General features: G+C 29.5%; 2 protein-coding genes across 2 annotated transcripts; one reads left to right on the forward strand and one right to left on the reverse strand.

Moving 5' to 3' along the window:
- Positions 1 to 4517: 4517 nt before the first annotated feature.
- On the reverse strand, positions 4518 to 6883 carry LOC107611813 (HVA22-like protein e). Its single transcript, XM_088497666.1, has 5 exons — positions 6636 to 6883; positions 6494 to 6520; positions 6280 to 6402; positions 5326 to 5578; positions 4518 to 4755 (listed from the first exon to the last, which is right to left on the reverse strand). Exons 1-5 carry the CDS (start codon positions 6686 to 6688, stop codon positions 4732 to 4734), a joined length of 480 nt encoding a protein of 159 aa, XP_088353792.1. The 5' UTR covers positions 6689 to 6883; the 3' UTR covers positions 4518 to 4731.
- Positions 6884 to 9766: 2883 nt separating this feature from the next.
- On the forward strand, positions 9767 to 12676 carry LOC107611782 (ferredoxin-dependent glutamate synthase, chloroplastic-like). Its single transcript, XM_088496126.1, has 5 exons — positions 9767 to 9985; positions 11558 to 11715; positions 12075 to 12204; positions 12509 to 12556; positions 12653 to 12676. Exons 1-5 carry the CDS (start codon positions 9767 to 9769, stop codon positions 12674 to 12676), a joined length of 579 nt encoding a protein of 192 aa, XP_088352252.1.
- The last annotated feature ends 960 nt before the right edge of the window (positions 12677 to 13636 follow it).

A 13636-nucleotide genomic window follows, 5' to 3' on the forward strand; every position in this document is an offset into this window, starting at 1 on the left:
TTATCGTACATAACAATAATTTATTACTTAACTCACTTATTTATATAATTATATGAAAGCTTAAAATAAAAATTATTATCATCCATGCTTAAAGAAATTCATGTCAATCTAAATTTTTTTTTTAATTAAATAAATGTATTTAAGATTTAAAATAAAATTATCAGAATCAAATTTATTCAATTAAATAATTAGTTATATAGGATATCCTATAAATTAATGTCATTCTTGAGCCTCAAACTTTTATTTCTTGTCCCTTCTCTTTTTTTTTTAAAGATTATTAAAAAAAATTATTCTAAAATATTTTATATAATTATTTAATTATATATATTTTTAATAATTATTTACATGTGAAAGATAACTTTTTGAAATAAATATTATTTTTGAACCAGCCATAATCAGCACATGTCACGGTGTAACTAGCACGAAGAAACAGTCAACCACTGTTTACTTACCTGTATTCACTCAAGACAGATTTGGAATCTAGCCCAAATCCCAGCAGCTGATCCAGAAGAAGAAAACAACAATAATCTGTTTCGCAAATGGTGGAAGATGATACTTGACAGAACAAACAGCGATAGCCACCGAAGGAAACGAATAAGCTTGGTAGCGTGCTTGATCTGAAACATATGGACTAGCCACAACAAATAGATTTTTGAAGGTAAGGTATTGATACCAGAAGAGATTTGGAAAGTAGCTAAATATTCAATTGAGGAATTCTTGCAAAAAATTTCTGAACCCTAATTTCTCGCTTAGTTCTTACTCTTCCTTAATTGAGTTTCAATTATAATTGGGAAGACATCCCTCTTTTGCTTGTGACTGTCCAATTTTAGACGTTTGTATTTCTTTCCTTTATTTGAATGAAATGCATCTATTGTCTTGGAAAAAAATATTATTTTAATCTTTCAATTTGGGATCAAATTGATATTGTTCCTAATTTTTGTTGGGTATAAAATGGTTTTAAACGTTACATTTAATATTAAAATCATTCTTTTGACAAATTTATCCTTTATAAAATTTGATAATTAAAAAAAAATCTTATCATCTTCAATTAGATGAAAGTCCTCATTTTCCATCATCAATCTTCTCACTGTCACCATCAAATAAAATTCCTCATCTTTCCACCATCATTGTCTTCTATCATCTTCAATGATCAGCCTCCATCATCTTTCATTATTCAAATCACCTCTTTCTCACATCTTTTTCTAATTTTCGCTCCATTCATCTGTCTGATCGTAATCTTATTTTCATCTCCATCAACTTAATCAGATTAACCATCACACGAACATTCAGATGAAAAAAAAAGAGGGTAAATAAAAATTTAGTGTAAAAAGAAGAAGAAGATGCTATCAACATAGAACTGCTCAAACGCCCAAACGTGTTCATATCAATCTGCGAGAATTACTCCAAAAGTCGGTCAAATCATGAACCTAATAGAAACTCTACAATAGCCGACAGCAGAGGTCGTGAACCGTTTCCGTCGCTGTCGTCATAGTATAACTCGAAGGCAACACCTCTTTCACGATTGGTGTCATCACAAAGGCTACCAAAAAAAGGGAAGAGGAAGCAGATTGTCTCTTTGCCTCACATTCTCGTTCTCTTGTCTTTCTCTCCAGCGGCAGCCATGACTCTTTTCTATGCCAGCGCCGTACTATCCTTCTCGTCCTTTACTTTCCCCCCCCCCCTCCAATCACTCCCTCTCTTTTCTGTTTCTGTCCTAATTTTTTTTCTTTTCTTTCGAAAAAAATATATGAATGTTGTGTATTATTTTTGTTCTTGAATTTAAATGATGTATTATTATTGGTGATAGATGAAATTGATGATTTTTTAATTTAAATGAATTGTTGTTGTTGAATGTTATATTCTTAAATTTGATTGTTGGTATTTGATGGGAGTAAGAAAATGTACCGATGGTGGTGGTAAGGATATGGTGGATAGTAAGAATGAAAGCAAAACAAATGTAAGGGTATTTTTATCCTAAAAAATGAAAAGGATGATTTTAAGACCAAATAAAACGTTGAAGACGATTTTCAATTAAACAAAATTAAGGACAAATTTGATTTTGATCCAAGATATTAGGGATCAAAATTAGTAGACTAATAAATATTGGTAAAAATATCAGTTATTTGATCCATACACCCAACAATAACTAGACGAAAATAATTAATTGAGTAGTTGGGAAGAGTATAATATGATTAATGGAATAGTTGAGAGTTTAGTGAAGTAGAGTAGTTGAGAATTTAGTGGAATAGTTGAGAATTATAATACTATAAAAGTTATTGTAAATATTAGTAAAAATAAGCCTCTTTTGTGTATTAGATGATCCAATCATCCAATACAAAAAGGTGGCCAAAAAAGAAAGAAAACTAAATAAGAGAGTGTTGATTCTTTATCAGAGAAAAATTAACCAAGCTCTGATACTATATTACAATTTAAAATAGAGCTGAAAAAAATATAATATTTATATTGGATCATTTGATATAATTAGCACTATCAATTAGAATAAGTATTGTTCTAGTTCCTAAAAAATCGAGATCGTCCCTAATTTTTTTTGGTATAAAATGGTTCCAACGTTAATTTAATATTAAAATCATTCTTTTGACAAATTTACTGTCTATAAAATTTGATAATTAAAAAAAAAATCTTATCATCTTCAATCAGTTGAAAGCCCTCATTTTTCATCATCAATCTTCCCACCGTCACTGTCAGATGAAAGCCCTCATCTTTCTACCATCATTATCTTCCATCATCAGCCTCCATTATCTTCCATTATCTCAAATCACCTCTTTCTCACCTCTTACCCCAATTTTTGCTCCTCTCATCTCTCTGATCCTAATCTTATTTTTATCTCCATCAACCTAATCAGATTAACCATCATATACACATTCAAATGAAAAAAAAGAAGGTGAATATGAATTTGGTGTAAAAAAAAAGCTGTCAACAGAGAACTGCTCAAACACCCAAACGCGTTCGTATTGATCTGCAAAAACTGCTCTAAAAGTCGGTCAAGTCACGAACCTAATAGAAATTCTGCAATAGTCGACAGCAGAGACTGTGAATCGCTTCCGTCGCTGTCATCGTAGTATAGCTTGGAAGTAACACCTCTTTTATGATTGGTGTCATCGTTAAGGCCATCAGAAAAAGGGAAGAGAAAACTCTCTCTCTCTTTCTCTTTTCAGTGGCGGTGATGACTCTTCCCTACGCTAACGTCGTGCTATCATTCTCCTCCTTCTTTTTTCTCTCTTTTCTCTCTTTGTCTTAATTTTTTTCTTTCTTTCTTTAAGAAAAAATAAATAGTACGTGTTGTTTTTGTTATTGAATTTGATATTGTTATTGTTTTTGAATTTAAATTATGTGTTATTTTTGGTGATGGATAAAATTGATAATTTATAAATTTAAATGTATTATTGTTGTTGAATGTTATGTTTTTAAATTTGATTATTGGTATTTTATTGAAGTAAAAAAATGTGATGATAATAATGATAAAATGGTAATGGTAGATGGTAGATGGTGAGATTGAAGGCATCATAAATATAAAAATATTTTTATTCTATAAAATAGAAATGACGATTTTAATATCAAATAAAACGTTGACGATTTTCAATTAAAAAAATAGAGACGAATTTGATTTTGACTCAAAATTTTAGAAATAAAAATAGTACTTATTCCTAATATTTTTACTAACATAATATACATAATTAGATACCGTATAAATTTTTTATAGTAACAATATATTAAAATTACATTTAATAAACAAATCTAAACATTCTGAAGTTGCACCTTGTAAAATCCAACTATATACTCAATTCAATATATAGCCAAGGGAATTATTCGGTGATCATTACTGGTGCTTACCCTAAATCAAAGCTCAATATAAACATGAATTAGGTTTTACTTCAGCCTTATGCCAAGTTGAAGTTACAGCACATATGAGAAACAGAAAATGTGAATTCAAGTAAGGAACCACATATTAAGTGAAAATTACATCACATATTATATACACACACATTTTTTTTATGTATAAATGATCAAATTTATTTTTAAAAAATTATTTATTTTAAAATTCTTTTTAAATTTAATTAATCACACTAATCTTTCCATATTTTTGTTATTTCCAATACTTTTTATTACAATACACACTTAAAAATTTTAATTAATTCCTAATATAATAAATTTATAAAATTAGACCAAATTAATCTAAACTATTGAAAAAAAATTAAAATATTAAAATTTTTAATTTAAAATTAATTTAATCTAATTTTATAAATTTATAATATTAAAAATCAATTAAAATAATCAAGTGTATATTATAATGTCATTTAACACATCATACAAATAAATCTTAATACTATCAACAAAAAAAATAATAAAAAAATTAATACGATTAATTTTAAATTTTTACACGATAAATTTAATTAAAAAATATTTCAAAAATTAATTTGAAAAACAAATTACTTTTTAAAAACGACTTTAATCAGTTTTTTTATAATACAAATATCCATAACCGGAATTAACTAATATCTTCAAAATGAAAACTTCGTTAACGGAGTATATCTTTAGTATGAAACACACTACACACACAACAGTCAAAGATTTAAACTTTTGCCACGGTATCTATGATTCTAATTACTAACTAATATATATACATAGATGGAAACATGAAATTAAACCAACTAACGAAAAAAAAAAAAAAAAAAACCCCCTTTAATTGTTCATCGCCGATCTTCTATTATTTCAATAGGCCTCTTGATTATCACCCTGTACCAATCCAAGACAATAGCAACCACAATTTTATTAGAATTTGATGTTAAAAATATATAGAGAAAGACAAACACAAAAAAAAAAAAAAAAAAAAATCCAAATATCCAGATTTGATATAATTTTTCGAACATATTTAAAAAATAAGAGATTTTTATATTTAATAACTTTATGCCAATTAATTTTTTTGCAAATCTTTTCGGAAATACCTTTGAATTTCTAAAGATAAAAATTCATGAACTTTCTCAACATTTTATCCTAACGTTCCACAAAAATGTAGTTCAAATATACAACTTAAATACAAATTATTTACTACTTAAAATAATATTTCGTTAATTTTTATTGTATTTTCAAATCTTTCAAAAGGAGTGGTTATTCTTATTTTGATCAGAAATATGAATTTTTTTCACCATTTTAATAATTTACCCTATGCCAAAATCTTCTTAGATTAATAAACAAATAAAAGTACTGTTTACATTAAAAAATTAATTATTTTTAGCCATAACTTTTACCTTCTTTAATAAAATTTGCTTTTTTGGTCAGTAGAAAAAAATTGTTTAGTGAACTTACTTTCTTGGGTATGATAAAGTCAACAAACTTCTTCCTGGGCTTGGACCCAGTGGGAGATTTCTTGGTTTGTTGCTTGTGAATCTTGGGCTGGGCCTGGATCAAACTGGGATGGTTGTGGGCCTGGCCCCTTCCAGTAACATATCTTCGTATGTGCTCTCTGACGAACCTCTCATACAAGAAAGCAGCACCCATGAATTGTGGCAATACCAACCATGCCACAAATAATAACTTCACGTCATACCAAATTATAACCCTGCAAATTCAATTCCCCAATCTTATTTCATCTCATTCCATTATTCATAAATGAATAAAAGATCCAGTAAAGTATATTTTTTTGTTTGGTAGAAACTCAATTTCAGTCAATTTCACGTTAAGTTAATAATTAAGAGTCGTTAGATAAAAATTTAGTCAAACTATTTAACAGCTCTCAATTATGAACTCCACCTGAAGTTGACTGCATCTCACTTTTTTATTTCTAAAGTTTGTTAAAATTATAAAAATATTCTTAAATTTTATTTTGTTTCAATTTTGTCTCTTAAATTTTTAATTTATATCAAATATATTCATAATAATTAATTTTTTAAAAATTTAGAATCAACTTAATAATAATTTTCAAAAAATACCCTTCAACACATACAAATCAGACATAATTATTATACATTATTGCTGAATTAATCTTAAATTTTCTAAAAATCTAAAAATCAGATATATATTTAATACAAATAAAAAATTTTAAATATAAAATTAAAATAAAATAAAACATAAAAGTGTTCTTAAAATTTTTAAGAAATTTCAGTGACAAAAAAATTTCTTCACTCAAGATTTAATTTCATAGACGAATTTTTCTCTTATAGATAAAACACCAACTTAGAAAGAAAAAAATATATATAAAAATTGTAAAACCATAATTATCATAATCGAACCAGATTAGAGCAAGGTATATTGAAAACTGACCACTCTAAAAGAGATTCAAGAACAATTTCCGCAAGTGTGAGAAACGAATAGATGATCCAATAAGCAAGCCACTGTTGATCATCTACCTTTGATGGAGATTCTATGGCTACCACCGATGCATACCTATCAAATCATAACAATAATAATAATAATAATATTATGAATACCCTTTTTTTTTCTCTTAATAAAAAAATGAATTAATTTTGATACTTACAAAGGGTACACTAGCGTCAAAACCGGCCTGCAAGAAAATAATAATACATGATGCATGAATTAATTAGTAATTAGTAATAATTATTCAAGATATGAAGCCATAAAATTTAAATAACACAAAATTTTGAGCTAAGAATTATTACCCAGCAAGGGAATGAAGGTGTGTGAGCAAAGTCCACAACTTATTGCCAGCCATATATGTTATTTTCAAAAGAGAAGAATTGAAGATGAAACTAATAGAAGCTTATTAATTAGTTTATGGAAGAGAAGATTTTGAGGAAGAAGAAGAAGAAGAAGAGAAAGATATTGGAAAAGGAAAGTGATGTGTTTGTTTGATTGATGATGAGGTTTGGCCAATTGTCCAAAACTATGAATGTGTGAAAGTGAAGTCACAAAATCTTCAACTTTCTTGTTTATAAAGAAAATCATATTACTACTTGCAAGGATCCTTGGGCCCTCATCGGAAAGATACACAAAAGAATGTAAACATAGATAGATATCACAATTTTTCTTTTATTCCTTTTTAATTATTGTATTTTAGGTAGGGGTGGTAATATGTATTCTATCTGCGGGTACCTAATTCAACTCCACTCGATTGGGTAGGGTTGCCAACCCGATCTGCAACGAGTAGGGTAGGATGCGGGTAGGGTTCTCGTGCGGGTCAGGTACGGTGCGAGTTGAGTCTCAATCCTACTCGACCAACCCGCACTCTATATATGTTTATGTTATATATTTATATAAAAATATGTTTTAAGTGGATGTTGAATCAAATATCTCTCATTAAATGCAAAAGATCCTTAACAACTAAAAGAAAATTATTAATTGATAATTTAATTTTTTTTTACATGAAAATCAGTTCTATTTTAAATTATCATCAAGTTATATAATAATATTATATATTTTTTGTAACCCGCAGGTAAAGTCGGGTACCCACAGATTAAGAGCGGATAAGGTTAAGATTGGGATATTCTCAATCCAAGAGTAGGATATGGTTGAGTTTATATAAAAATTTCAACTTACAGGTAGGATTAGGGTTGGTTCCAAACCTTACCCTACCCTACCCATTGCCACCCTTAATTTTAGGTGATATATGTATGTGTATAATATTTTGATATACAATTTTTTTTGTCCGTTTTAAAGAGATTTTAGTCTATCAATTTTTTTTTAATATTTTTAAATTATAAATTGTTAGTTTTAAAAGTTATTTCTCTGATTAACTTATTGTTTTGTATAAAAATAATAATTTAAATATTTAATTAAACTATTTAATATAATATATTAATATTTAAACTATTAGTTTTATATAAATAATAAAGGTTAAATATGTGATATTAGTAGAATGAAATGTAAGAAATATACATGTTGAGCAAGTAGGACAAGATTAGTTAGATTTACAATTATGGTCAATGTTGAATATGTGATATTATTAGAACGAAATTTAAGTAGCGTTTCTTTTTATATACTGGAACTGAAATTGAAAATTGAGATTTAAGATTGTATTTATTAGTTATAATCTAAAATTAAAAATACAGAAAATTAAAATTTTAATAATATTTTAAAAAAATATTTTTATTTAACTTCTTAAATTTATTATAAATTTTATATTTATTTTAAATTAAATATAATATTAAAATATAATAATATATTTTATATTAATATAATATAAAATTTTAATTTAGTCTTTGTCTTTTAATTTTTTTATTTATCTCAGTTTCTTAATTTTACTTCTTTTTTAATACAACTTTAAAAAATATCCATGTTAACCAAGTTTGATCAGATTAGTTAGATAAAATGTGAATATATATATATATATATAAACTATTATTTTTATATAAATAATAAAGGTGATAATTTATATAGGCGCCAAGTGGGAGAGAAGAGGAAGTATCGGATTCTCAGTTTCTGACTTTAACGTGTCACAATAATTATAGCACCGTCCAAGACTAGAGAATTGAGATGCTTCATGTGATAATAAAAAAAATTGTTCTTTGTATATTAAAATTAATTATTAATATATTTGTATATAAATATATATAATTTAATTTATTTTTAATATATATTTATTTTAATATATATTTTATATTAATAATTAATTTTAGTAATTAAATTTAATATACACGTAATATAATTATAATTAAAATCATCAATTTATGGCGATTTTGTTAGTTCAATAATAATAATGTCACCTGAGATGGTTTGTGCTCAAAACACAAGCCACGTGTGCACGTCTTTTCCAGGAAAAGAAGGTCGGCAACACGTGTCATTTTGATAGTACCTCTTGAATCTTGATGACTGACTCATCACGTAATCTTTGAGGTTGAAAGTTGAATAATTGAAATGGATAATACTAAAATTACTATTCAATATATCAAATATATTTGAGATTCGTATAAAAATATGAATTTTATTAATTAATTGTGTATTTAATTTTTTTAATTATGTTCTGGTCCAGCCTAATAAAAACTGGGATTCTATTTTTTTGTTGCAGATTACTAATTCGACTAACTTGACAGATCATTGACCCGTATAAATTAAAATAATCTGCGCGTCACATTATCTTTTAAAAAGACTTAGACAGCTGATGAAAATTTTTAAATGGACGAATTTAAACAAGAAAATCTATTTGAATACAAGGTATAAATGAAGAAGAATCTAATTTTTTTAAGATACGTCATTTTTATCCTAATTAATCGTTTCATCATACGAGCATTTATTTTAATATTAGAGTATCTTTGTAAGTGGTTCTACTCACTGACTTACTAACAATAATAGTAGTGCTTCTCCTTGCAAAATTCTCGTCCAGGTCTAGATACCTCAATCCGAGTTGTTCTCGATAAACTGTCCGACATCTAATCCTAACGAGCAACTGAACAAATTAATAAAATAAAAAATTAATGTTTAATTATTAAAATATATTTATATTAAAATAATATTTATTATAAACATGGAACCAATGAGAAAATATAGAGTGGCAAAGGAAGGTTGGTTTTTTATTTGCGAATGATATATCAGGTTTTTCATGTAGCTGTAATTGAGATAAGCCTCAATGTAGTCCCTGAAGTTGCACTTGAACCTCATAGTAGTCCCTGAACTTAAAAGTTCCTCAAAGTCATCCCCAAACTTGCACTTTGGGACTCAAAGTTGTCTTTCCGACAATTTCTAGACACCTGGCACAACCGGAAAGCTGAGCTGGCAGCCTTCATGACACGTGGGCCTTATTGAAACGACGCTGTTTTAACTGTGGCGCCAAAATGAGATGAAACGACGTCGTTTCATGCTGAAAGCCTCCTTCCTCCTTCCTCCTTCCTCCCTCCTCTCAAAACACAAAACAAACACAACAGAGAGAGTGAGGTTTCTTCTTCTCCGAGACAGTCACCAATGTCGCATGTGCGATTGCATTAACCGCACCGATTTCAGTCGAAAACTCAGGCCCTGGAGCATCGCTGTTGTCATCTCCTTCACAGAATTGGGAAGGCTAATTTCTCTGACACAGGTAAGCCGAAAATGAAAAAAATATGTGCTTTCTCTGTGTTTTGATGTTGTTGTTATTTAACATTCACCAAAGTTCAGGCCGTTTCTTTCAAATGTAATCTGTGGCTATGAACGCCTCTATTTTGGGCTCTGTGCTAGGATTTGATCAGTTACTAGGTTTGTTATGGTGGGAAAAAAAAAAGAAAAAATTCAAATCAGAAATGATACCTGATGTTATTTCTCATTCTTCTGCAGTGCAGCTCATTGAAACTTTCATCAATTTTCCTTTTTTCTCGTTTTTATTCTGATTACTGTTGATTTGTGCTGGTTTTGTTTCTTAATTGTAGAAGTTTACCTGATTCTTTAATCAAATTGATGCTCGTACTTGTTGCTATGTTTTGAAGATTTGTTTAATGGAAAAAATTATTGGTGAGAAACTGTCTGAATTTTACTGATGTTCTCATGCCTTTACTTCGAAAGAGCAATTTGATGGGTTGTCGTGATCAAGCCATTTGTGTATTATTAAGTTCTATTTAAATCATACAAACGGTTAAATCGGATCCTTAAAGGTCATCAGATGGATGAAATCTTTAACTTGTATTTACTTATAATGGATATCATTTTTGTTTCTTACTTATCCTCACATTTTTCGTCATCCGCATTGCATTCAAGACATCTTTTAAGTTAGGATTAGCTAATGATCTCCAATGTGAGCACTTCATGATGTTTCTAATTTCAATCCATCTAATAGTGTTTTTATGCTTCTACCTAATTGGATATATCAATATCATAGTGCTTAAGGATGGATTGAAGTGATGATTTGAGTCATTTTTTATTAGATAATCCTTAAATGCGATACACTTTTGTCTGCATCAATAATAGATAGTCCTCATTTCTTAGTGTTTGGAGACTTTGTCTGCTTCTGGTTACAATCCTATCAGTTGGTTGTCTTTTTAGAAATCTTAATTTAATTTTAAATTTAAATCTGTTGAATGAATGAATAACCCAGTCTTATGTAAATTGATAGAAGTGTATTGTCTAAGAAGCACTCTGGAGATCTTAATTGTGATGGTATAAATAGGCTCAAGCCAATAATTTCTGAAACTACTTGTTTTACCAAAGACACTCCTGGAAAGATAACCATGTGCTGAACTTAAGACTGGTTGGAAGTAAATCTAGTGACACATATCTTCCTGTAAAAATGTGAGAATTTCTCTCCAACAAAAGACACCATATGGAGAAAATGAAGTACAGTGCCCCAACTTCTGCTTTTATACTTTGGCCAAAACCTGAGAGACTAATCACAGGAAAATATTTCAATTGATCTCCCTTTTCTGTAACTCCCCTCTGCTTAAAAATTTGAACAGTAATTTGACTTTGGAAAATGAAGTTTTACTTGAGACGATGAAGGGAACTGAATATTATATTATGGTATCAATAAATACAATATTATTTCTAAATTTTGCATTTATAATAACAGTGAAGAATTTTTGTGAATAACTATCAATAATTTTCGATGATCCTTTTTTAATATTTTTTTTCTGTCTAATTTGTCATGATGAATTTCCCCTCTTTTGTCTTTGTTTAACTCCAGGAACCAACACATCCTGCAATTCCAATACTTCTTGCTGTTGGGACAGTTCATCAGCATCTAATCCAAAATGGCCTGCGGATGTTAGCTTCAATTGTAGCAGACATTGCTCAGTGCTTTAGCACTCATCAGTTTGCGTGCTTAATAGGATATGGTGCAAGGTTGTTTACTGTCTCCACTAAAGCTTTTTTGATGATTTTTAAGTCTCCTGTTTCCATATTGCTTTTTTTTTTTTATCTTAAATTGGACTAGTGTTCTATTATCTATTTTTCATTTTTTGTCTTAGCTTATTAGTTTGCCAATTATAACACAGTTGTATTCTCACCCTTGTCAAGAAGCCAATTCTCATTTAAACTAGAACAAAACTGAGTTTTTGGTTTTCTCATGAACCACTGTTTGCTGGTGTGACTATAGATAGGTCCACCTTGCGTGAGTTGTTGGGAGCAGTGGAAACTGTGAACCATTTCGCTTGCCTCTATCTTATTTAGCACTTCATGATGTTTTTAATTTCATTTTTTAGTGCTGTCTGTCCATACTTGGCATTAGAGACATGTCGACAGTGGCGTTTGAGTAACAAAACTGTAAACCTGATGAGGAATGGAAAGATGCCTATTGCCTCAATTGAGCAGGCCCAGAATAATTACACCAAGGTTAGTGATCATCTTCAAACTGAAAGACTACTTAAGATATGATGTGGGTTGATACAACATTGTCCTAAGACACTTATATATACCAATAATCTAGGTCAAGTATAGTACCAACTGCCATTAGTCAGTCAAGGCTGCTAACATAATGAGTCTCAAAAAACAAGAATATCAAAATTCTAACCTTGATGTTTAAGAGAAGAAATTTTGTTCCGCTTCATGGTGACATTTCCTTCTTTCTGTTAATTAGTTCTTAATAAAAGAATGTGATCTCTGATAGCAAATTATCTTGCATTTGTATGAATTTTAGGCTGTAAAAGCGGGTCTTCTTAAAGAGCTGAAGGGTCCAAAGAAAATAGTATTTTCTTGTGTTTTGATTCTTTTCCTTCCTTAAGGATGTCATGCTTATGCTTTTTTTGACAAGTCAATTTGTTAATTACTTCCATGTATGTAGTTACTGCGGTGCACAGATTTTTGAAATCTATGGATTAGAAAAGGAAGTTTGTCGATCTTGCATTCAGAGGAAGTATGTCAAAAATTGGGGGATTAAATGGCACTTCTTCAGTCTGGAAAAGAAGATATGTAGGCAGATAGCTATTGAAGATACAAAAGCTAACTTTGCTCCATTGAAAGGCTTTACATTCTATATTCTGTGAAAAGCATGGTTTCCTCAAGATCTATGTTTAACGCAATGCCATATACTAACATCATTAGGCACCCTTTTAAGAGTTACAGTGGAAAAATAAATAAATTACTCGAGTGGTTTTCAGCTTTGTTCATTGAAGTTCCTCTGCTACATAATTACATAATTTTTGTATCGTGGCACTATTTCTATCCAATATACACTGCCTAGTTTCAAAACAATTGGGTAGATTCTATGCCACAATTGTGTGATATCTATGTACTTATGCCATAGCTCGTGGTTGCCATAACCGTCGGGCTTTAAAGATGGAGAAGACAAGAACACAGAACCGAGGAGAAGAGAACAGAGTGAGCACTGTGGCCTTCAAATTTGGGGATTAGGGTTTTAACTTCAACTGAGGGACCAAATTGATGCGAGAGAGTTTACTCTGCCACATCAGCTAACCGTTGTAAAGCCCACGTGTCATGAAGGCTGCCAGCTCAGCTTTCCGGTTGTGCCAGGTATCCAGAAATTGCCGGAAGGACAATTTTGAGTCCCGAAGTGCAAGTTTGGGGATGACTTTGAGGAACTTTTAAGTTTAGGGACTACTATGAGGCTCAAGTGCAACTTCAGGGACTACATTGAGACTTATCTCAGCTGTAATTGTTGTCTTAGTTGTAGGGCAAAATTTCGGGTTAAATGAAATGAGCTCGATTAACCTGTCCGGAAAAAAAAAAAAAACTGACGGGTTAAATATATTAGCCTATAGGTTAAACAAATTGTTTGTTTAATTTTTATTTATATTTTTAAAAGATT

This window comes from Arachis ipaensis, chromosome B8 (genome assembly GCF_059453495.1).
Source record: "Arachis ipaensis isolate K30076 ecotype BB chromosome B8, ASM5945349v1, whole genome shotgun sequence".
Lineage (NCBI taxonomy): Eukaryota > Viridiplantae > Streptophyta > Magnoliopsida > Fabales > Fabaceae > Arachis > Arachis ipaensis.

Bases quoted from the DNA above. Each gene is read 5' to 3' on its own strand.
- LOC107611813 (XM_088497666.1), bottom strand. From the start codon at position 6,688: ATGGCTGGCAATAAGTTGTGGACTTTGCTCACACACCTTCATTCCCTT. The intron at 6,521-6,635 runs GTAATAATTCTT...ATTTTCTTGCAG, and splicing joins CACCTTCATTCCCTTGCTGG to GCCGGTTTTGACGCTAGTGT. The intron at 5,579-6,279 runs GTCAGTTTTCAA...TTGAATTTGCAG, and splicing joins CTTGAATCTCTTTTAGAGTG to GGTTATAATTTGGTATGACG.
- LOC107611782 (XM_088496126.1), top strand. From the start codon at position 9,767: ATGCTGAAAGCCTCCTTCCTCCTTCCTCCTTCCTCCCTCCTCTCAAAA. The intron at 11,716-12,074 runs GTTGTTTACTGT...TTCATTTTTTAG, and splicing joins TTAATAGGATATGGTGCAAG to TGCTGTCTGTCCATACTTGG. The intron at 12,557-12,652 runs GTATTTTCTTGT...CCATGTATGTAG, and splicing joins TGAAGGGTCCAAAGAAAATA to TTACTGCGGTGCACAGATTT.